This window comes from Cotesia glomerata, linkage group LG1, assembly GCF_020080835.1.
Source record: "Cotesia glomerata isolate CgM1 linkage group LG1, MPM_Cglom_v2.3, whole genome shotgun sequence".
In the NCBI taxonomy this organism is placed as follows: Eukaryota; Metazoa; Arthropoda; class Insecta; order Hymenoptera; family Braconidae; genus Cotesia; species Cotesia glomerata.
The window spans coordinates 27,647,738-27,674,579 of NC_058158.1; the positions used below are offsets into that span (position 1 = coordinate 27,647,738).

The 26,842-nt window shown below is 28.1% G+C and overlaps 1 protein-coding gene and 1 long non-coding RNA gene across 3 annotated transcripts in view; one reads left to right on the plus strand and one right to left on the minus strand.

The window, feature by feature from the left end:
• Window positions 1-498: 498 nt before the first annotated feature.
• Window positions 499-18,981, plus strand: LOC123271652. The gene is made up of 3 exons (XR_006510939.1): window positions 499-581; window positions 17,967-17,972; window positions 18,968-18,981. It is a non-coding gene; the product is annotated as an uncharacterized LOC123271652 (long non-coding RNA).
• The window catches only part of LOC123271586 (neural cell adhesion molecule 2-like), a 449,338-nt gene continuing 439,733 nt past the window's right edge, over window positions 17,238-26,842 (minus strand). For both annotated transcript variants that reach the window (XM_044737967.1, XM_044737959.1), the window contains exons 14-15: window positions 21,891-22,121; window positions 17,238-17,771 (exon numbers count right to left, since the gene is read on the minus strand). In XM_044737967.1, the coding sequence (XP_044593902.1) occupies window positions 17,479-17,771; window positions 21,891-22,121 (524 nt within the window). In that variant the 3' untranslated portion in view covers window positions 17,238-17,478. The remainder of the gene's footprint in view (window positions 17,772-21,890; window positions 22,122-26,842) is intronic.

Genomic DNA, 26,842 nt, shown 5'->3' on the forward strand with positions numbered 1-26,842 from the left:
ATTCTAAAGTTTCTCTTCAGAAATTCATTGTTTATTTTTACAATTTCATTTTATTTTTAAAACAAACTATTTATTTACAATACATACGTTGAATATTTATTAAATCCACCTTTTGGGTATCTAACTTTTATTATTTATATGAACAATATTACTTATTTTATATATTTCACATGATATTATTCGGAAGCAAGTAAAATTATCGAAATTACTAATAATTTCAAATGCTTCAAAGTGGTCATTGAAGTCACAAATAACTTAAGTTGTAATGATAAATATCTCAATATTATTAGGCATCATCACTATAATATTATGGGAATAGTTCCCATAATAATATAGGAATGGTTCCTATAATATTATAGGAATAATTCCTATAATATTATAGGAATGGTTCCTATATATATTATGGGCACCATTCCTATATATTATGGGAATCATACCGATATTACAGTTATAATTATAGATATCATTCCTATAATTATAGGAACCATTCCCATAATTGGACACTGTTATGCATTCATGTGTTAAGTGCTATGGAAATCCTATGTACTTAACACACTATTGCATAACAGAGTCCAATCATAGTAACATTTGCCAAAAATTATGGGTACAATTCCCATAATTTAAGTAATCGCTCCTAAAATGGTATAGAAAAACATTTCATTAAAATTATAGGAATGATTTTCTCTCCGTGTTATATTCAACTCGTTGTGCATTGCACAACACTTTTTGCAGTTATTCTTAATAACTGGAAACCACTTTTAGTTAACCGTTTTCTCATTTATACACAACGATCGATTAACTAGGCAATGAGTGTCAACTAGAATCCTAGTAGCGTTTAATTCAATTATAATTAAATCAAAGCTAATTTTCTAAAGCATCAGATCAGATTGAATTTATACGAGCGATGGTCGATAGCTTTGCTTCTGTAACTCTATAGTCTCTTTTTACTGAATTTAAAATAGACTGAGCTAGAAAGCGAGTGTGGACGATTTTGATGGTTCACTGGTCCAATATAACATCCATTAAAAATGTTTGCGATAGGAAAAGCGTAGAGAGCATAATGGTCTTTCCATACAAAATGAACTCGTTAAAATTTTTTATGAGGTTAAATGTACCATTGTAATGTGAGAGTTTTTTTCAACTTTTTTAATAAACTTATTGCTTTAGCAAGCTCCGGAGTTCAAAAAAATTACAAACAACAAGAGAATTATTTTTTTTATTCTATAACTGAATTCACTCATCTTCAATATTGAAAAATAGATTGAATAATTCTAAAAAATATTCGTAGGGTAAACTTTAATGGTTAAAATAATATTAAATATTTTTTCACTAGACTAATTAGATTTTTCGTTTTTCGTTTTTTTTTTTTTTTTTTTTTTTTTAAGGTTGATCAGAAACTAAGGCAATGTGCAAATGAAAAGCTGATTTTTTTTTGTCATTAATCGCTACTAAATAGTTTTTTGTGTATAAGTATACGAATAGCTTTACTTGGATTTTTTGCAGTTTTTTAAGAAAAAATTCAAATTTGCCCCACATTTTGATATTTCAAAATTAGTTGCAATTTGAAAAAAGTATCCTTCGTCCAAGTTTTTGTTCATAGTACCTCAAAAATTCGTGCCAAATTTCATCAAGATCAGTTCAGTACTTTTCGAGAAATCTTGAAAACCGACTTCAAAAATAGTGTTTCGAGAAAAATGCGTTTAAAGTTTTGAGTTTTGAGCGTTTCAAGGCAAACTAGCCTTGAGAGCCAATTTTCCCAAGGCTCTATCTCTTAAACCCTTATTCTGATCGACTGGAAAATTTAGGACAATATTCTACACTGATAGAAGGATTTTTTTATAGTTAAAAAGATTTGTAAATATTTAACAAATCATTTAATAGAAGCCATTTGTTAGTCCTTAACAAATATTTTTTAGTATTTAAAAAGATTTATTAATATTTAATAAATGAATATCAGATTTATTAAATATAAACAAATCATTTTAAATACAAAGAAATATTTGTTTAATACTAAAAACAAATATTATTTAATACAAATAAATCCTTTTATCAGTGTAGACATATTGTAGAATTTAATAAAATAAAAAATAACCCCGATTTCTTGAAGCTTCCAAACCCATGTAACCCCTTAATATACAACAATTTTTATTAACAAAATAATCATAAGTAAGAGAGTTAGTGCAAGTCCGTGAAAAAGGCATCACTCGTGAGTAAAAGGAAAGCAATACATCACTAGCTATATGTCATATTTGAACAACCTTAACAAATAATATTTATGATCAGCTAGCATTATGTTTGAAATATGTATAAAAATACACCATAAATATTTTAACAAGCCAAGATCTTGCACGAGTCAAAGTCAGGTTCAAAGTAACTTAGAGATTAAACGACGAAGATGTTGGCAAGCAACCCTCAACTAAGAGAAACTACTTTTTTGAAAGTCAAAATTCCTTGTACAAAGCGACGGTACTTCAGTTTTCGCTTGACTAGCAAAATTTGAAGAAAGTTGAGAGATGAAGTTCTCTGAAATAGTGAGATAAACTACTAAGTGTGGATTTAAATTTTTAATGAAGATAATATTTAATCCCCAGATTATTTGATAATTGTTCATTTTATGTACGTATTATATTTACGTGTAAAATGTCAACAGAGAGCAAGATGAAGGGCGGAAGTGTAATTTAAAAATTTTTTTTTTTCTTAGATTATTTTCAATAGCGCTGATGAATAAGAAATTGGAACTTTTGGTCGTTGCTCTCCAAGTTTACCGACGTACAGCTACTCTCTCGTCACTAACGGACGAGTTTCATCAAGTCTCACACCACTTCCGACCCCGTATAATCTTACGCTTCTTTATATAACTCCTCATCTAACCTTCACGCTTTCCTACCACTGGTACTCAGCCACTCGGCTACTGGTTTAGCAGCTACTATACTGCTGGTGCTTTTGCTTCTGATGCTCTGTACCTCTTATCAAAGGATATATGAAAAGGGGAGTAGGATCAACGAGTCTGGGAAATCGCGTACATCCGTCAGCGTCGACATTGCTTATCCCCGGGTGCAGACGAATGAAAACGATAAAGACAAGAAAACCAAGAGAATAAAAGAGTGAAGAATTTAGTGGTACTGAGAGAAAACGAATTAAAAATAAAGAAAAAAAATATATATCTATGCATATATATATATATATATATATATATATATATATATATATATATATATATATATATATATATATATTGAGATCAAAAAAATAACAAAGCGATAATAAAAATTAAAAGAGGGTTTTTTAATTTCCTGAATTAGTTATTAAAACGTCGAAAGAACCAAACTGTGAAAATAAACGATTTTAATATAATATGCAGATATCTGGGAAAAATATCTTTCGACATTTTGAAGTGACTGTCAAATAAAAACGTGATGATCAAAATAAAAAATAAATTTGACATGTTTCAGAGAGCTACCGCAAAAAAATACTGTTTTTAAAAAAATTTAGCATTGCTTCTTCTTGCGTGAGTGATGGATATCATGGAGACAGTTGGCGGATATTATATAAAATATTAAAAATTTTACGGCGAGTAAATTCAAATGTGTACAGATTCCATTAACAAATAAATAAATTAAAATTGATTGTTACTTACCATGAAAATAACTGCATTGATCGGAATGAAAAATTAATAATCTGTCGTGTTTTCTTGTATGAGACGTAACATATTACTGGCGCAGTGCCCTCAAGAACGATTACAACTGCAGTAGCAACACACTATTAAAATAATTGATTGTTCTAATATAAATTTAAACTTAATACGACTTTTATTTAGCAATTATGAGTTATTCCGTGTTTATCGACTTTTTTAATTTATTTTTTTCATGTTTATTACGAAAAGAAGAAAAAGTATATCAATACTATCATTTATTTATTATATTATTTTTATTCCGTATAAATTGTATTTAATTTATACCGGCATTAATCAGAAACATTTAAGTTAATATTTTCCCGACTAGAAATTTCAGTGAGGCAGTGATTTGGCGCAAGTAAGGCATGCCGAATTCCAAACTTGCAGTAAGTGAGGCATCCAAACCAGGCCGAAGTTTGGGATGTAACGCAGTTGCGAGGCTCAGCCTAACTTGGCTTCCTGATTAGGTTGCAGTTTGGAAACTAAATTCGCAACGAAGAATTCAAATCTAATTCTTTCTTGATTTTTAGCTTTTTTTATTATCAAGCGAAAATTAATAATAATAAATGCTTATTTTTTTATCTTCTTTTACTATTTTAAGTATAAATATTAAATTTAGGACTAAATTTTTTAAATAATTCATGAATAAAAAAAAAACAAATTCTTTGTTGCTTTTATTTAATATTATTTTTATTATTTAATTTTATTTTTTCTGTAATTTTTTTTTGTTTTTTGGAGCGTTTTTTAATGTGAAGAGGTTTTTTTGATTGGTAGATAGATAGATAGATAGATAATAATTTTATTGGATTCTGGAGCCTAGGCTCCCTCAGAACCATCATCAAATATACATTTATAATTAGTGTATGAAGTACAAAGTTTTAGATACATACAAATAAAATCAAAATAAATATAGTAATTAACAGTAATAACATTTTAATCATGCTTATAAATAATACTTGTGTTATACAAAGCTCAACAACCTTCAATAGCAGTAATAAACGTTCAATATAGCAGATCAATAATTTTGGAAATAATAATCATAGCACAGTCTACGGAATATTTCGAAACTTTAGGCTTTTGTAATTTCAGCTGGCAGCGTATTCCAGATGCGTATACCACGAACAAGAAACGAGTTATCATACATACAACAATTAGATCTAGGTAGCCGCAGATAATCTTCCCTTACATCGCCTCTACGCAACGCAACCAGCAAAAATTCTAAGTGACATTTAAATAGCTGACGATAATTTAAATATATTTCTTTGTAAAAGAGGCATGCTATAAAGTAGTTTCTTCTGTCACTCAGCTTTAACCAACCCAGCCTCTTAAAGTACGGAGTAATGTGTTCAGCCCTCGCAATTTTATAGATATAGCGAACACAGCAATTCATTTTGCGCTGTAATCGCATCTGCGAGTCATTAGTAATATTGCAGTAAGCCGCACAACAATAATCAAACACTGGGAATATTAACGTGGTGACAAGCTTTATACGCAGTTTTTCGTTGAAGATTTCATAATTAATCTTCAACTGCGCCAGAACCCGCATTGCCCTATTACAAACACTCATAACCTGATTTTCTCAGGTGAGAGTGCTATCAATTAACACGCCAAGATACTTAATTATCGTATCGTAGTGAATAATGCAATCATTTACGCGAATACAATCAACATACTTACAATTATTACAGTTAACTTTAACTCTACTACCAAAAATCACAGCTTTTGTCTTCGATGCATTTAACTTAAGGTAATTGATATTGCACCATTCTAAAATTTTAACTATTTCCGCATTCAGGGCAGCAACACATTCATTTATCTGTTCTGGATAGCAGGGCAAGTATATTACTAAATCATCAGCATAAAGCAAATATCGACAGCTCAGCTGTTGAGAGAGATCCGAAATATAAAGCGAGAACAATAAAGGGCCAAGCACACTGCCTTGTGGCACACCATTTAATACATTCCTCCAAGAGGATGCGCACTCATTAGCAAACACCTGCTGCTTTCTTTGAGTCAAATAAGACCTAATCCACGTAATGGCATCAGTAGAGAAATTCATCAATAACAAATTGTGTAATAGTCTTTTGTGATTTACACAATCAAAAGCCTTACTTAGGTCAAAGAAAACAGCTACAGTGACTTCAGATGCATTTATTGCCAAGCGAATATCATCAAAGAGCTTTATTACAGCAGTCTGTGTATTCAGGCCCTCCCTAAAAGCTATCTGGTACTCATCTATGAAATTGTTCAATAAGTGATACTTGATAAGTCATATTTGATAAGTCAAGGGGAAAGGAGATGATGGAGGAGTTAGATACACTAATCACACATAACACTTAACTTTACTTCACACTCGCCTTAATAGTAATTATAATTAGTAATTATTAATTATTAAAAATCGTACATGTCGAACGCGAGACTCGAACACGGTACCCGACGCACGAGAGCCCTATACCATACCGCGACGCTACGTCGATGATGAACGACCTCTTACTTCAAGATACTTATAAGCACAACCAATATTCGGCTTGCCTAATTTAAAACAGATAAGATTCGAATTGGGCTAGCCTAAATTCGGAAAACCAAGTTCGCTCCAAACTAGCAAAACTCAGGTTATCGTTACTTGAAACCAGTTCGGCGTTCCCATGATATATCAGACTTAAGGAATCCATGAAATTTTCCTAGTTACGTTCAAATATGGCAAGCCAAACATTTCGTTCTGCCTACCTTGGTTTTTATGAGGTACAACCTAGGCAAGCCAAACTTGCCCCGAATTGGTTCTTCGGCATATGCCTCACTGAAATTTCTAGTCGGGTACATGAGATACCATGTTTATATGAACAATACACAAATACTCTCATAAATACACACTTTTATATGTATAGAACTAAAAGGCTTAACCTTGGAAAGACTTGAAGCCAAATATCTTCTCCCACTCCGTTTTAGAGTACTTTGGCAAGAAACGCCGAAGTTCGTCAAACGTTTGGAATGCCTAACTTGCAAGAAATTATAAAATCCAAAGGCTTATTAAAGTTCGGTTTACCAAACTTAAAGGTAATTAGGGACATTTATGGCAAGCCAAACTTCGGCAAATCTTTGGTTATCGTTACTTCCAGCTAGTCAGGCATTCCAAAGGTTCGCCGAAGTTCGGCTTGCCATAGATGTCCCAAATTATATGCAAATTTGGCATGCCAATCTTCGTTTTGCCTAACGTGGATTTAAGAAGGCGCAAATTAGGCTTGCCTAAGTTAGGCAAGTCAAACTTGCCCCTCACTAATTCTTCGGCATTCCTCACTACAATTTCTAGTCGGGTTAGTCTGAAATCATTATTTCATAGCCATAATTTATAGCTAAATTTGTCATTAAAGACAAATTTGGGAACTGGGGAAATAAAGGATAAAGGGGGAGGGGGGACCTTACTCAGTAGGAATTTTTCGGTAACCGAAAAAATAATTCAGACAGCCCAGACCGGGACTCGAACCCGGATCGTTTGGTTACGCGCCAAAGGCTCTACCAGTTAAGCTATCCGAGACATTCAGACATTCAGATTTCACTGAAATCAGTGAAAAATTATTTGAATCAATGATACTTGTATTCACGCTTACTAGTTTATTTATTGCATGCTTTTAATCCGAGCGTTGAGTGAGCTTTATTATTGATAAATGAGAAACATGACATATGATTAATCTTAAATCATTTTTGCTCTATAATGTGATGTAGTACTTGCATATCATGTAACATATGCTATTATCAACCGGACATTTTATTATATCTCTGATTTTATCTCAAGTTTTTGCATCTAGCTTATCATGAAAAGTAATATATGAAAAAGAAATCGTGGAATTCAAAATACATATATATGTAGTTACAGTTGTGTTTAAAAATTCATGTTGAACTGATTTTTTATCGTAAGTTTTGAAGTTTAATGATATAAATATTTTTTTGATATTAGCCTTTTGTTCCTATTTGATTTTTTCCTACGAATATTATTTGTTATTATTACTATGAGTAAATTAAAACTAAAAGCATGTCACCGAATTATAAAATCAATGGCTGGAATTATAAAATTTTTTTTCTCTTTCTGACTTTTTTTTTAATTTACGAGTTTCAACAAATATGAAAATTGAAAAAAAAAAAAAAAAACAGAAGAATTAATTAAAAACTATATTTGCTTGTTTAACTTCAGTATTATTAAAACATTTATTGATCTGTAATAAAAAAAAGTCCGATTGAAAAAAATTTAAAACAAATGAAAATTTTTTAATTGACTCCTTTTTGAAATACCGCTCGACATATATGTTATATTATATATGTTATGTTACATAAAATCATCAGCGGATAGCAACACAACAGTTGATTGAAAAAAATTCAAAAATAGTGGATCGTGAACAATTAAAAATATTCTTTTATCATTATTTTAGAATTGGTGTAATTTTTAACGTAAATGCATTATAAAAATTGAAGAGATGTTTCAGGATAAGTGAACCCGAGTAAATCCACTAGGTGGTAATAGAGCACAACCAATGCTTCGCGCTTGAGATGTGTAAAGTACTATTTACTCTCTGGGACAACTTTAAGTTTGTTCGTTGGCGCTTATAATAATGATGCGTGCTCAGACATGAGCCCTAAAGGGTGCATGAAAAGTCTATTAGTTCTGCTGTAATTTATTAAAACTTTTTAAATATTCTTAAGTATAATTACAATTAGGAATAAATTTTAAATAAAAATTTTTATTATTTTAAATGAAAAATTAATTTATTACCACTTATGAAAATTTTCAGAACAATTACAAAAAAGCTAAGATGAATTTAATTGATTACAATTAATTTATCATACTTACTTAGTGTTTAGCGTGGGTAATGTTGGGTTACAATCGATGGCTTGTTCATCATCATCATCCCCTACTAACCGTACTAAAGATTTTTCGCCTGTACCCTTTTAATACTTTCACCCTTCTGTTATCCTCTCCTTCAGCTCTTGAGAACCTTTCTAGTTTATAATGCTATTAATTCCTCAATTTTATAAAGTTACTTTAGAAAATATTACTATATTTTATAGAATTTCTACTTTTATGAGATACCGCACTGAAAAAAAAAAATTAAATTGAATCAGGAGAAAAATTCTTCAATTAAAAAAATAATTTGGAAGAGTTTTATTGTCTTGAACCAAGAAAAATTTTTTAGTTTAAAAAATTTTTTACTCAAATTAAGAAGATGAAGTTCTTCAAAATTATTTACTTGATTCACGTAATTTTTTTTTTCTGTGCGGTAACAAATCTGTAATTATGATTATAATAATAAAAAAAGCGGTATTAAAATGCTTGTCTGACATTTGTTTTATAGTTAAATCAATTATTTAATTGATTTTTGTTGAGTAAAATATTTTAAATGACGTAAACATTTCTAGAAAAAAAGAAAAAATTGGAAATTCATAATAAGTTATTTTTTTATTTGCATATATAGCCTGATATGGAAATGTATAATCAGACCAGGTTATATCAAATAGTATATTACACTATTAGGGTAGAAAGTTTGAGATTTCTGCACTGCGCGCCATGATGCTCGAGGCGTAGCCGAGGTATAAAGAAAAAATTTTTTACGGGAAAATCTCAAGGCAAAATATATATAGAGATTATTTCATTCTATTTTAAATCAAGGGTAAGTAATTTTAATTGCTGTCGTATCATTTTATTTTTATTCTAGTCTCTTCCAGACATTTATTATCAAATTACAAGATATTATAAGCGGTAGTCTCATTAAAATAACCGCAAGAATTATTACACCTGTTATAAAAATATATTTAAATATCTATCTAGGAAGCTGAAGTATAATTCTAACTCATCACTGTCTATAGCATTATCCAGTCTACCAAAGAAATTCCAAGAACATATTTTTCAAAAGATTTTATCATAATTTTTTGCTCGGAACAATATCTGGTTATGCAACGCTTACATATCGCATCAGTCATGCATCTAAAAATACGTTACTACAAAACAAATAATATTATCCGTGAGTTGATTCTATACGGAGAAAAAAATGTAGCTATAGGAACTCTATAGTAGATAGTTAGTTGTAAAAAGTTCCAGTAGGTTAACGCATTCTTATGATAACAATACCGTTTGGCTCCTATAACTCTATGTCGTTGAGCTCTGAGAGCTCAACGTTATTTACCTCTCACAACTCTACAGGATCGTTACTGAGACTATAACAAATTTTAACAAATCTCCCGATGAAAAAAGTTTTTATCTAATTATATATGATCATATATAATTATATATAAGCCTATACATAATTAGATCTGATCATATATAAATCTATATATAATTAGATCCGATCATACCTGGCTGTTATAACCCCATAAATAATCATATATGCGTCTATATATGATCAGATCTGATTATATATAACTCTATATATAATTAGATCTGATCATACCTGGCTGTTATAACCCCATATATAATCATATATAAGTCGATATATGATCAGATCTGATTATATATAACTCTATATATAATTAGATCTGATCATACCTGGCTGTTACAACCCCATATATAACCATTTATAAGTCTATATATAATTAGATATGATCATACCCGGCTGTTATAGCTCCATTTATAAACATATATAAATTTTGTAAATTTTAAACTGGATAAAACACGGTAACCGATTGGTTCTACAACAGTAATTTTTTTTTCAAGTTTTTTAAAAATGCACAGTAAATACAGCAGAGTAATTTGAAAAACATGTAAAATTTATTTATTTTCATTTAATTAATAAAAAAATTAATTTTTTAAATAAAAAATTCTAAAATATCTATTTCTCAATTAGAAAAAAATTTTGCGAAAAAATTGAAAAATACATAATTAATTGAAAAGTTCTAGAGCAACTTTGAAGATTTTTTTTTAAATTCATACATTTTACCTTTTTATAATTTATACCATAAATCTGCCATTAAATATATTAAATAAAAAAAATTAAAAATGTTGCGTTATAGATGTCATAAGGGCTTATAAAAATTATACGCCCTTATAGCACCCGGGAACCGTAAGCACGTATAATAAAAATTCAATTCTTTTTTCTAAGGTCAAAAAAATTTTTTAGTTTGGAAAAATTTTTTTTTTTGCATTTCGCGACGTTTCAGGTAAAAATAAATTTAATTCCCAAAAAAAAATAATTTTTTTTATACGCCCTTATGGTTCCCAGGACCCATCTCGGATGCCATAAGAGCGTATAATAAGAATTCTGTTTTTTTTCTAAGTCCAAAAAAGTTTTTAGTTTGAAGAAAAAATTTTTTTTTTTTCATTTGTTCACGTTTCATACAAAAATACGTTGATTCCCGAAAAAAAAAATTTTTTTTTACGCAGTTATGGCTCCCTGGACCCACCTCGGATGCGATAAGGGCATATGAAATAAATTTTTTTTGGCAATCGATGTATTTTTGTATGAAACGTGAAAAATGCAAAAAAAAATTTTTCTTCAAACTAAAAATTTTTTTGGACTTAGAAAAAAAAACAGAATTTTTAACTTCCCGCTAAGAAAATTTAAAATTTTCAAAAATCGGGAAGTTATTGGTTTTACCCCGTTTTTCGAAAATCGAGTTTTCATCAGATCTCGACGTTTTGAGGTCCTAGGAAGCTTCCCTGATTATTCCCGCGAGGGTGTCACTATGTGTGTGTGTGTGTGTGTGTGTGTGTGTGTGTGTGTGTGTGTGTGTGTGTGTGTGTGTGTGTGTGTGTGTGTGTGTGTGTGTGTGTGTGTGTGTGTGTGTGTGTGTGTGTGTGTGTGTGTGTGTGTGTGTGTGTGTGTGTGTAAATCTCTCATAACTTTTGAACGGATCATCCGATTCGATCGAAATAAGCGGCGTTCTGAAGAGTTTCTTTGCCCCTAGAATTCTGATACCAATTTACAGAATTTGAGTCGATCAATTTTGAGAAATTTTTATACGTCCTTGTGGCATCTATAACGCGACATTTTTAATTTTTTTTATTTAATATATTTAATGGCAGATTTACGGTATAAATTATAAAAAAGGTAAAATGTATGAATTAAAAATAAAATCTTCAAAGTTGCTCTAAAACTTTTCAATTAATTATGTACTTTTCAATTTTTTCACAAAATTTTTTTTAATTGAGAAATTGATATTTTAGAATTTTTTATTTAAAAAATTAATTTTTTTATTAATTAAATGAAGATAAATAAATTTTACATATTTTTCAAATTACTCTACATTTTTAAAAAACTTAAAAAAAAAAAATTACTGTTGTAGAACCAATCGGTTACCGTGTTTTATCCGGTTTAAAATTTACAAAAAGTAAACTTTTTTTTATTTTTTTAAATACAATATGAAATTGATATTATTATTTTTTTTTATGCAATATTATGCCAAATGAAAAAATCTTTTGTGTATGATTTATAAATTTACCATGAAATGTAACTTTCAGTTATTTATTCAAGTATTATTAAAATTATTTGAGAATTTTGAAAAAAATTAAAATAATCAGTGAAATACTTATAAATCTGACAACATTTTAATTAGTTACAAATAAAAGACATCACCATGGAGCAATCACATGTTCCGCACTGTCGAAACTAATATTAAAAGTTTTCGATAGATGGCGCACGGCCGCAGAATTGTTGCTTTCTAGATACTTGACTTTGAAGTGTTAATTTCCGAAAAGAGTAGAATTTTTTGTACCGTAATACAGAGTGTATCTGTTTTTGAATAAAGTTGTACAAACAACTGAAATGAATATTGTATCAACTTTATTATAATTATAAATTTATTTATCAATTTTATTTAGGCTTCAGGTTTGTCTACATCTTGATATGGCCATATCAACCCTGATCAAGTCTGATATTGCCAATTTTTATATTAGGTCTGATCAGAATATTTTTTCGCGAGATATAGTTAGATATGATTAGACCTGGTCCATTTTTGGATCTGATCATATATAAGTGATTATACATAATCATATGTAAACATATCTGTTCATATATAATCAGATCAAGTTATATATGATTAGACCTGGCCAATTTTTGGATCTGATCATATATAGACGATTATGCATGATTATATATAATTAGACAAAATCTTTTTTCATCGGGCTATAACGATTTAATATTGATAATTTAATAAATAAATCCAGCAGAACGAATTTATATTGCCAATAATAATTGTATATGACAAATAAGAATAGTATTATAATAGAAATAAAATAATAATAGAACCTATATTGCAAATAATAATTATCACAATCACAATATATTATACTAATAAATTAAATTAACAGTTACTGCAAATGAACCTTGAAAAACGATAAATACAAAACCGTTCTAACGAAATTCAATTTGACAAAAGAAAATACCTATTTCCTTAAATAAATAAACTGGAAACCTAATTGTCCTTATATATTTTTAATAATATGGGTGAGTAACAAAATAATTATGTTCGTCATTTTCGAAGGTTATGAAAGATGTCAGCGCACTCCAGTATACTGCGCAACGTAAAGCCCTCCCAAGTATACCGTTTGTCTCTCGGAACAATCCCGTTGAGCTCTGAGAGCTCAACAATATTTAGTTATCAGAACTAAATAAAATTTTGTTACTGTAACTCTATAACAAACAGTAAATTGTGTACAGTTATGGTAACTCTACAATTTCGTTTCCAGAACGAAATTTTTTTTTCCGTGTATTTAATCAGGTGCTAACTAAGAATAGTCACAATAATTAAGTTATTGACAATTAAATATTTGATATTTTTCTAAAATTCATAAGTATGTTTTCGAACTTTAAAATAATTGAATTATTATTGAAAAGGGGTATGAAGACACCAACTTGTTAAATTTTTCAAACTTTTCGTTAAATTTTAATAATAAGAAAAAATTCTGAATTTATATTTTTTATTTTTGCGACTATTTTGACGCAAACTGTTTAGTAAACTGTCAAGTATTTTAATTCAAAAATCATGAAATTAATTTTTGAATAATAAATTTGTTTTTGTGCGACCAACATTCGAAACCGGGTAAAAAGATCTTTAGATTTTTGTTAAGTTCATTAATGAACAGCGTTTTTTATAATCCTACATATACTCATAAGAGTACGTCATAGGTATAATTGAACAAGAAATTTTAAGCCTATAATGGAACCAGTAAAAATATGATAATACGCATTGATTTTATAATTGAACGAACTTAGATAGATAGATAGATAGATATTTTATCCCAAGACCATTATAACCAAATGGTAAGTGAAAAATTTCGATAATATGTTCAATCTCGTAAGTAATAAAGCTTTTAAATGTGCACAGAAAAAAAATATTCTTGAATCAACTAATAAATTTTTCTTGAATAAAGGAAATTTTACTTGATTCAAGAATTTTTCGTCTTGATTCAAGATAGTTACCCTCTTCAAAATTATTTTCTTGGTTCAAGAATTTTTCTCTCGAATCAAGTTAATTTTTTTTTTCAGTGTGGTTACGAATATTTTAGATAAAAAATATTTTACAAGGATAATACTTCGCTTTAGTTAATAAATGGTAAAGTATTTAATCCTATAGTTATCTAATATTATAACAGTAGTTAGAATTAAAAAGAGTATAATAAGTGATAAATAATAAGTTCTAAGTGATATAAATAATGAAATCCCTTAAAATATTACATCTGGTTGAAAAAATTAAACTCTAAATATATTTATAATGTATCTAGAGTTTTATTATTTATATCCATTGATTTTTTCTCGGAGGATTAATAGAGTATCGCCTGGTGGCGTCTACGTTTTTTCTCTCACGAATCTCGTTATACCGTAGAAATTGGTTACCTTATAATCGCCATCGACTATTGGTTCAATAAAAAACCCAAAAAGTTTGACCAACCACGAATATATACATTCATCTTTTTTTCTTTTCTAATCGACTTATCGAGCTCGTGGGACGATTCTCAATAAATATTCCAGGCACATTGTCCAAAGGGAAAGAGATATGGACGACGTATTGCTATCTATTTTCTTTTTTTTTTTTATTCACAAAATGCTCAGAATTGTACGGGGGTTGTGAGAGACAAGGAACTCACGGGGTAAATGCTAAGCGACGAGATTAGAATTCCAAGCGAATTTCATTCATTTTCTTTTTTTTTTCTTTCCGTTAAGTCGTGTGAAAGCACTCGAAAGATCTTCTCAGTAGGACTGCATCTTAAATGGTTTTCATGGGTTACATCAACGTCTGTCCATCACTACCTTCCTTCCTTTCTTCCTTCCTTCCTTCCTTATTTCTTTCGTCGGCGTAATATTTGTTACCGACATGTTTAGAATGATAACAATGCTTAAATAAAAAAAAAAAAAAAAAAAAAAAAAAAAAATAAAAGCAATTTAACGACCCACGTCCAAATAACCTTCACTTGAAGTCACTTAGTCAGTTTGTTTCAACTGTGCAGTTGCTGTGAATTTATTTTTAAAATTCAAGCTATTTTTTCCTTTATTTTTTTTTCTTTTCATAAAAGGGTGAGCAAGAGACTTTATACCCCATTACTATTCGACGGAGTAAAGTTGGATAAGTTTACATTGAATTTTTAAGACGGTAAAAGTTATTTTTTCTTTAACTATTTCAGGGTTTTATAAATTACATAAACAAGTTTCTAGAAAATTTTTAAATACTTTGTTTGGTTACTTAGTAACTAACGCTATAAAAGAACCGCAGCCTTTTTAATTTTTTACCATGTAACTAATGTACTTTGAAACCATTAAAGTTTTTTCTTCGAGTTTCGATAAAAATTTAATGATTATTAATATTTTTTTATGATAGAATATATTCATAAAAAAGTTTATATTAAAATTAAGTCAAATTAAATTCTTATTTTATATTCTGAGTCATAGGATAGCTTAAAAACTATTTTAGTTATTCTAACAAATTGTTAATTTTAATTATAAAAAAAGCTATTTGAAGTCAGTTTTATATTACGAAACAAAAAATAAATAAAGTTATTATTTTTGGTGAATATTTTGAATTAAAAACATTAAATAAATATTTAATGATTTTATAAATTTTTATTGTGTCTGAGGCCAAAGTGAAACATGAACTCATTAATTGAACATTAATTATTATTATTAAATAAATAAAAAAAAGGTTCGAGTTATGTTTATTCCACACATTAGTAGACCATGTCTATTAATTTTTAATTTAATTCGATAGGTTCGCTCTTTAGATATTTAAATGTACATAAGAAATTATTTTAACACACAATAGTTTTTATTGTCAATTTAATTTTTATTCATTAGATTATTTATATAACAAAAAAAAAAAAACAAGTAACAAAAACAGATAGATTAGATTAAATATTACGACAGTCAATTGTTGTTGGGTTTATTTTAATCACAATTTTATATATATATTTATATATATATGTATTATATACATACGAACTGTTTAAATGATATGAGTAATGATATGAAAATTTCTAATACTTAAACTCATTCTAAATTAAATATATTTTAATTTATACAAAGTTTTTTTTTATCTTGTAAAATTGTTATTTACACTCTTATTGTTATTATAGTTACCAATTTTAGTGTTATAATTAGATTATAATTATAATAAATGAAGTGTTACTGTTAATAGGTTCTTAAGAACGTACTTCTTTCTTAAGATGTTTGTCTCTTTTTTTTTTACTTAGACAAAGCTATTATATATAATATATATATTTTTTTTCTTCAAACAATAGTTTCTTAAAATTTTATAACATTATATACAATACTCACTATTAATTTAATATTTAACGTTTTTTCTATAGTAATATAAATTTCTTTACATAAACCAAATTATAATTTAACGACACTATTATATTTTTCTTATACCCTTATTTATACGTTAGCGCTCATTCATCGAATAATAATAATACAAAATGTATTAATAATAATATAAACAAATATTCGCAACCAATTGGAAGAGAGTAAATTATAAAGACAATAAATTTCGTATCGTAAAAACATTCAAATGCATCAAGACCGATCAATAAAACCTTTGGGAGTTAGTAGTATATATAATAATAGACATCGATGAATAGTATTTAGCTAAAGTCAATTTTCATTCGTTAATACTATAGTGAGCACTAACGAAAAGAGTAGAGACGAAGATTTATATAGAGTATCTGATGAATTATATCTTTTGTTCCTTGTCGATTTTGTTTTTTTCGATAAGTACTCTTTTTTATAAATACTTATTTTTATTTTGCTTATTATTATTATTATTATTATTATTATTATTATTATTTATTTATTTTATTTTTATTTTTCAATTTAGATTTCACGCGCTTAGCTCATCCATCTTCAGCTTTCTCGTACTTGGCAAGCGTACGCGTTAGATCGAGAATCCCTTTTAATGGTAGTAAAGTACATTACATTTCAAGAGAATTCCAGAATAAGAAGACGAGTTTACCCACTCGATTACGTAATGAACTTGGTAGTTTTTCAGTTTATTTGTTATTATTAGGGCCAGCACTTTCGCAGTTGTTTAAATGAGCATTCATATGTTTAACCTCAAATTTGAATAAAGAAAAAACGCCAACTTCCTGGCCCTAGTTATTATTATTGTATCCTGATTTATTTACCGACTCACACAATAATAACGATAATCAAATGAATGTTCTATCGCGTCATTTATTAATTGGAAGCACGCGAAACTTTATTATTAGTTATTTTATTATTTTTTTTTACCTGTTTAATATACTAGAAAGACTTTCTTAATTTGTTTTTATTATTATTTTTTTTATGATCAATCTAGATAAATAAATAATGACAGTGCGGTGTTGGAGATTTAATTTAAACACAACTTTCGGGAAGTCTGTTGGCCATAAGACGTCGCTTGATCGCTTCACCGTCAAGGCATTCGCCAGCAACAAAAACACCCTGACCAGCGCCAACCACCACTCCCGTAATTGCTGAGTTTGGAAGTATTGGAATTGTACTTCTTGATGGTAATCTCAGTTCAGTTGGTCTTCCGGTGAATTTATGACATAGTTCATCAATACTTGGTGTTGGACCAGGTGTTACCCAATGTGTTGATGAATAACTACCTGGATAACTTGGCGGACTAACTTCCATCAAATTTTCCTCTGTAAAATTTTTATTTTATTAATCTATAATATACATTACTCATGAGAATGATTATTTTTTAGACTTTAATAAAAATAGTTTAGTTAAATTTAGATAGATAGATAGATAGATATATATTTATTTGTCCTTAGAGCCGAAGCTCCCTCAAGGCCATCAATAAGCAATACATTTTTATATGTATATATATATATAAGTATACAGTATAAATATACAATTACAATAGTACTGTAAGTTTGATAATATAACAACAGCAAGGTTTTAAAGTTACCTAAATACAATAAAGTTACTTAATAAATTTACAGTAGTTAGTTAGTAAATTTATAAATACTTAGAGACACTTTGAAACAGAAATTATAATTAATTAAACAAATATAATAATGATTTTAATTGTCACTAGCCAGAAAAAATGAAAAAGATGCATTTTGAAATTCAGGAAGATTATCTACAGTTGTCAGCCCAGGTGGCAACGAGTTCCAGATACGTATACCATTGATTATAAAAGATTGTTCATACATATTACTATTTGCTCTTGGCAAACGCAAGTAATCTTGTCTAATGTCACCTCTACGCATTGATACATTAAGATATTGAAGTCCTGGGCCAAACAACTGCCGATAATTTAGCCTTATTTCTTTAAAAAACAAACATGCTATTTTCAGAAACAAAAAATTTTCTTTTAGGTTTTTTAATATTTCCTTTAAGTCTATAAGTTCCGGAAGATCATTTCTATCTTTTTAAATCGTTTATTATAAGATAGTTAATACGCTGTTAAAAAGTGGCATTAAAATGGACTAAAGAAGGTGTAATGGTGTATTTTTAGGGTGTTAAAAGGTGTAAAAACAGAATAAATACTAAGTAGTTTAACTCTGTCTGGTAAATAAACATTAAAAAGTTCGCAAAGCATAAAATCAAATTTTTTATATCGATTATTAATCGAAGTTCCTAGGGTCCACCTTTACAAGCATGGTATGTGAGTGTATTCCGTACATGCTTGTAAGTTAAATATATTATAATATAATAATAATAATAATATTATTATTATTATAATATTATAATATTATATGATATTATATGATGTTATATGATATTATATGATGTTATATGATATTATATGATGTTATATGATATTATATGATGTTATATGATATTATATATTATAATGTGTATATATATGTATAATATAAATACTATATAGCATAAATATAATTTTTTTTTTTTTTTTATATAAAAAAAAAATAATTATTTTTAAGATTCATCAAAAATTATAACAAATTAGAAAAAAAATTATTTTTGAAAACTTTAATTTTTTTTTTATTTTTAAAAAATTTCTTTGAAATTGAAAAATTCTCATTTTCTTTTGAATTATTCTCTTTTTGATAAAGTTTAAAAAAAAGTGACCATTCATACGCAAATAAGTTCTGATAAATCTACGTCGCTCGAACATAAACACTACCTGGACTAACACCATTTTTTTACAGTGTAAAACGATGACCTCAATAGAATAATATTGTCATATTTCATTGTTGATTATTCTGCAATCTTAGATTAATTAAAAGGCTCCTTAAAAAATCAACTTGATTAATATCTTTTGATGGATCTTAAAAAAATTTTTATAAATTTTGCTCTTAATTTTTTACGGTATAGTATTATTTAACTTCTACTCTGGCCTTATTAACTTTATTGTCACCGTTTCAATGAATACTCATAGTGAAAGAAGAACACTCAAATTTTTGTGTAATTCATTCACAATACACCGTCGTATGATGATAGTCGGATTCACAGTCTTTTAAATTGAGAGGCAGGTCATAATCATGAATCATTAGATCTAAAAAAATTCAAGGTAGTAGATCGTTATATTCAATGATTTAGAACAGCTACTAAGTTTAAGACTGTCGATGCCGTTAATTGACGTCATTTCAGAAAAGAGCTACGCCATGCATTGCCGTAGGACAGGAAAGTATGAACAATAAAGACGTCTCTAGTTTCCACAAAGGAAAGTTATTAACGTGATTAAAGTTTCTAAATTGCACACACGTGTTATTTAATCGATTATGCGCATGGTTAGATCGAATGAACCTGCGCATTGGCCTTTTGCTTCATACGTGCGTTTGTTCAATTTCATAATTCTGGCTGTATGCTACTTTTTGCTTGAATTCAATTAAATCTTTTCGTGCATGTATTGCGTATGCTCGCATATTATGAGTTTAGAAACATGATAAAATCACTGGTGATTTTTATTATTAAAGATATTGAGAAGCTACGATACGAAAAATATATTTCATCATTTTCTCAATTTAATATATCATTTTACAAGAAAATGTGAACGGAGTATGTCTTTGTATTAAGCTTTTATTAACTTGCAGATTAATCATTGATACGCTATTCATAGTTACACACGTCAACGGAAATAAATTGTTTGAATTTTCTAGTGCTTGACAAATAAGAACGTCACGTAAATTACTATGTAATAGTTAATACCAGTGAAAAATGATGAGTGTTTCTGCTTAATATAGCATTTGAGAGTTACGAATGAATTTCTCGTGATCAGTTTTAACTTTATTTGATTTTCCCTTATGTTTTACATTGATCATATTCTTCGAGTTCAAAATCACAATTTATGTGTTATTTTGAGCTCTCCGAACTCAAAGAATCAGCTGTTCTATGCTTTCGAGCTCTTCGAGCTCAAAATCCTGATAAAAATTTAATAAAACCCGATTCTTAAAATTTTCAAACTGCAATAACTTTATTTACTGCAATAGCCTATGATTTACTTTTAACCACAAATTAATCAGACCAAAAATTTTGGAGAAATTTGAAAAATTCACTTTTTCCGAATTCGTTCGACATTACATTGAAAACGATCTAAAAAAAAATGCCGAAGTTATGTTAAAAAAGCACTTTTTAACTTCCCATTAAGAAAATTGAAAATTTTCAAAAATCGGGAAGTTATTGTTTTTACCCCGTTTTTCGAAAATCGAGTTTTCATCAGATCTCGACGTTTTGAGGTCCTAGAATGCTTCCCTGACTATTCCCGCGATGGTGTGTGTGTGTGTGTGTGTGTGTGTGTGTGGATGTAAGTAAACCTCTCATAACTTTTGAACAACTTGACCGATTTGATCGCGGTTGGTGCCATTCGAAAGGGCTCAACTAAACTTAGATTTTGAATACAAGTTGGACTGATTCGAACGAATAGGTTTTGAAAAATCTTAAAAAAACTGCGAAAAAAAATTTTTTCAAATGTGGTTTTTTTTTAATAACTTTTAAACACCTTGACCGATCAATTCCAAAAATTAATCAGCTTTTAACATCAAAAAACCACGTCGATCGCCACCAAGCCGGTCAAAATCGGTTGATTCGTTCGTGAGTTATTGTTGACGAAAGAAATCGAAAAAAAGTGTTTTTTTTTCGAATTATATCGAAATTTCTGGTCTGATCGAGTTGTGATTGAAAATATATCATAGAATGTGAAAAATTGCGTCGAATGCCGCCAACCGCGTGAAAATCGGTTTATTCATTCAAAAGTTATTGCGGTTTGAAAATTTAAAAAATAGTGTTTTATTAAACGTCTATCAGACTTTTGAGCTCAGAGAGCTCAAAACTAAACGAAAATTATATTTTTGAGCTTGAAGAGCTCGAAAACGTAATAAGAGTTATTTTGAGCGCTTAATTACAAAAGTAGCGGGAAGTTGCAGGGATGGCCTTCAGGGTCAACTGTTTTCCTAATTTTTTTGAAATTTTTCGTTCACGATACCTCTCGAACGAATCAACCGATTTTGACCGGATTTTGACCGGACACACACACACACACACACACACACACACACACACACACACACACACACACACACACACACACACACACACACACACATACACACACACACACCATCAATAATTTCCCGATTTTCGAAAATCTTCGAAAAATTGTATGCAAGTATTAATCACTGTTTTGATGATTCGGTGGTACATAAAGGTGAAAATTTATCAAAAAACCTTTTAAAGAATATTTTTTGTTGAAAAATAATTGAAAATAAAGCATTATAGTAACTTGAATAAATAGTTAGAACACAGTTTGAATAATTTGTAAATAATTCTAAAATAATAAATTAAATATTTACCAAATTTATTTGGGATAACATCTGGATCAGTTTCCACTGTTTGTTGCGGACTCGGATTTGAATACTGCTGTTGTGGTAATTCTCTCAGTTCGCCAGGCTTTTCATGGCGTGGTTTTGACATTCGTTCTCGTCGTGCTTTTATTACGATTGCGAGGACAACAGACACGAGGGTAAGAAGAGCACCGATTACTATACCAATTAGAGGAGATAATACGATTCCTGCATCCTGACCTGGTTACAAAAGAATAATCAAAGTTAATCACTAATTATCTAACTTTAAAATAATATTATTATTATTATCATTATTATTACATTTTATTTCTGAAAATTAAATAAAATTTTTATTTTTTAAAATATATTAAGTTTTTCAACCGTTATCAATATTTAGTGAAAATGTTAATAAATCAATTTTCAAACTTTCGAAAATGATTTGTTTTAATTTTCAAGCTCCTATTTAATATTTCCAGAAACAACGGTCATATAAATTAACGATAATAAGTTCATAGTAAAAATATACCATTGCTGCAGTATTATTTTCTATTTTGTAAAATAAATCCACTGGTCTAGCAATAACTAATATTACTCATTCGTTAGTAATACAATTAAATTTGAATCGTTTATTTTATTAAACTGTAAAAATTATTTGAATTTAGAGCGGCTGTTAATAATATTAAAAGTTACTTTATTATCATCACAGACTGTTTTTATAGGATTATAAATTTTAAAAAAATATAAATTTTAATATAAAAGTTATTTCCATCTTTTCGTACTTTTTATTTTGATCTCTTTATTATATTATTGAAAATTTTTCAGCCTCAGATGAGAAATAGTTTCGGTGATATGAACTGCGATAACTAGTCAAAGGATTTTAATACTTTCAAGATTCGAGCGAGTCTATCTATTGAAAGTTGATATGAACCTCTATAGGATGTAAAAGTCGGTAAAAGTGCTTCACATATTTTAAAAGATATTATTTTCGAACAATATCAAAATTCATGGTATTTTTTTTTTTTTAATTTATATTTTATACCAAAACGTATCATTTCATATAGGAAGAGGTAATGTTGAATTATGAATAATTATATAAAAGTATATTTTTTTTTTATTTCAATTTTTAGTTTTTCATAAGCGTACGTGTATGCATGTGAATACAAGTAGTTATTGTATATAAAAAATTAGACCGTGAGATTCAACCTACTGCTTCTATAGGATTAACAAATAAAATTTCTGACGAGATATAAAAACACTCTGTGTATGTTGTTGTCATGAATACTCCAATCACGATATATATTTGAGTAAGGTAGAGTTGTTGTATAAAGTTTTACTTTAACTACAAGAGAAATAATGAACTGATGTTAATAACTTTTATGCAAACTTTGTTTTCATTCAGACATATTTATTGTTATAATGTTATATAAATTATTATAGCAATCATTTTCAATGTTATTTTCGTATTGAGTTTCAGTAGTTGTGTGTTCTATTCTTCCAATAATATTATTTTATTTTGAAATTCGCCAATAAATTTGACCATTATACTAACACACTGTAAAAAATTTTGGCAGTGAATGCGGAGTGGATGATTTTCAATTAATTTACTTCCAACGGGAGTGAAATTCGTTCCGAGACAGATTTAAACTATTTTATTAATATATATAAATTTTTTTTTAACTAAAATTTGTTTTATATACCTACGAAAAAACATAATTTGGCACATAAAACTTGTTCTAGTTAAATAAAAATTTATTTTAGTCTAAGAACTCCGTACTTGGATGTTTTTCGGATTCAAATCCAGATTCACTCCGGAATCACACCCCTGAAAAGAACTCCGGATTCACTCCGAACGCGGAGTGTTTAATACTTCTCTCTGGTACTCTGAGTGATGTGAGTGAATGTGGAGTAAAATTCACTCGCGTTCTTTACAGTGTATCATTAACTTTTCAATTTAAATAGGTGTTCTATTTCGATTTGTGATTGAAGAAACGAAGCATTATCAGATTTACTTTTAATCATTTAATTGTATCAATCTAATTTTACCTTAGAATTGAATATGTTTAGTTCGATTAAATCTGAATTTATGGATGCTGCTATACTGAGATAAAAAAAAAACTGTATGAAAGATACTCACTTTAGCACCGTTCAGTGTTAAATTGGATTAACACTGGCGTTGGTGTTAAATTTTAACACCGAAAATTTTAAAACCTACTCCAGCTAAACTTATATACACTGGTTTTATTTATAGATAGATAGATAGATATAACATTTTCGATGAACCAGCTAATGTAAATAACAATTTATAGTGTAAGTATTTCGAGTAGTTGTGTATTTGACTTCAAATTAAAAATAACTAGCTTTGTAAAATTATGCAATAAAATTTTAATTAATGAAAAAATTCTTAAGTTACAACTGATAACAGTTAACAAATAAAAGTGGTTTTCTATAGCTAGTAATTTTAATGTAAGGATTTGGGATAAATCGAATTTAACAATTTTTGGTTGACATCGAAGGCATAATTTAAAGCTATTGTCATTATTTCACGGAATCAATGTTCGGTTGGATAGATTTATTTTTGTATATTGTATAAAATATACATGTAAGCAATAAATATAATATATGTATTGGAAATATTATAAAGAAGGAGTTACCGGGTTGTCGGCAATCAATAGGGGTCGACGATCTCACCCTAGCATCTGTTTTATCGTCATACCTCGTGAAGGTATCATAGGGGCATTGAAAATGCACTTGCTCGTAAAACTTGAAATAGAACTTTAATCGAGTTTCATACGAGAATAACTTCTTTCTGCAACCGGCGTAGTAAAGATAAAGGCACCATTTTAATTCCATCTCAACATTTCTCTTTCCTCGTTATTCACTAAATATTCTCGGGTCACTATACAATTCCAGGTATTGTTAGCTTTCATGAGAACAGACGTCAAACAATGTTATCGAAAGATATCATGGTTATTTTATAGCTTGAATTATAACATTTTTATTGTGCGAAGTAATCATACTATTTATCTGTCTGCTACTTTGATTTAACTGGTAAAAATTATAGCATTTTTTATAACTGCACGTGTTATAAGTTTTTCTAATCTGCCTTGTAAATCTTTAATAATTTTAACCTGTCACTGTTAACAAAATTTGGCAGATGATGGACTTTAAATACTGAAAGTTTGAGAGTGCAAAAGAAATTTCTATTCATTTAACTTTTTTTATTAAATTAAATTATTCGTGTAATAAATAAAATCAATTTAAGCAAAATAGAGCAAAATATGACGGCTGTCCAATTTTAAAATACAGTAACTGAAAATTTTTTATACCTAATTTTTTTTAGTATTGCTGCATTTTTTATAACTTTTAGACCTTAATTTCAAGTATTTTTTCTTAAAAATATTTATATTCAAGTACTGTGGATTCATAAATTAAATTTTTTATCAATTTAGCAGGCAAATTTTTTTTTTAATAAGAAAAATTAAAAAAAATTTCTAAATGTTAGTTACTGTGTTTTGAAATTGGGCAGCCGATGATTGATAGTAAAAATAAAAAACAAATTTTAATTATTGCGAATAAATATTGAATAATGAAAATTTGAATGATTAATTTCGTACACTGATAGAAGGATTTCTTAGCATTTAAGAAGATTTCTTTGTATTTAAGAAATCATTTCTTAGCATTTAAAAAATATTTCTTAGTATTTAAGAAATATTTCTTTGTATTTAAGAAATATTTCTTAGTAGTTATATTTCTTAATATTTAAGAAATATTTCTTTGTATTTAAGAAATATTTTTTAAATACTAAGAAATGATGTTTAAGAAATGATTTCTTAAATACAAAAAAATCTTTTTAAATACTAAGAAATCCTTCTATCAGTGTATTATATTTTTACTGAGCAAAACTAATTACAAAATTTAATAAAAAAATTTTTAATATAAGTTTAATTTTTTACTTACAAATCACTTCTAATTATTTTCTTCAGAAATTACATGAAATTTTTTTTTTAAAAAACTTGTTATTCTAATGATAAAATCAATTGTAATTTCATTGTTAGAAATAAATAAAATAATGTTTCTCATTACTTGGAGCATTAACATTTCTACTGTAAACAACTGTACCCAAATTGCAATACCCGAGTCAGCTTTACTATCACATTTCCACCAATAAATACCTCTACCCAATTACAACTCTACCGTAATTATATAGTATACCAAGTAATAACTCCTCCAAATAACATCACAACCTAGAAATAACTTGAATTTAAAATATCACTACTAAATAAAATTAATCTCATATTGGATTACTTAATTTAAGTGAAAAAAAAAATATTTCACTACATAGAGTATGTCTAATTTTAATTATTTAATTTTATTTTAAGTAAATATACACTGATAGAAGGATTTGTTTATAGTTAAAAATATTTGTTAATATTTAACAAATCATTTATTAGAGACCACTTTTTAGTCCTTAACAAATATTTCTTAGTATTTAAAAAGATTTATTAATATTTAATAAATGAATATATGATTTATTAAATACAAACAAATCATTTTAAATACTAAGAAATATTTGTTTGATACTAAAAAATGGTCTCTAATAAATGATTTGTTAACTATTAACAAATATTTTTTTAATACAAATAAATCCTTCTATCAGTGTAAGAAATTTAAGTTGCGCACTTTACGCGCGCACTCTAATCCCAAACGAAGAAGGAATCAGGATCCATTTTTTCGATTGGTATAACGAATTAAATTATGATATTAAATTAACTTCACTTTAGTCATTAATTTTGCATTATACTCCAATAACTAAAGTTGGAGGGCAGAAGTTGCTGTTCAACGATTGGTGCCGATTTATTGGAGTAGGATCATCTTGACTTTTACAAATTTAATTACCATCTCAGATAATAGAATCTCTAAAACATGTATTGTTAACGCTTATAAGAAATTTTTTCCGTGTA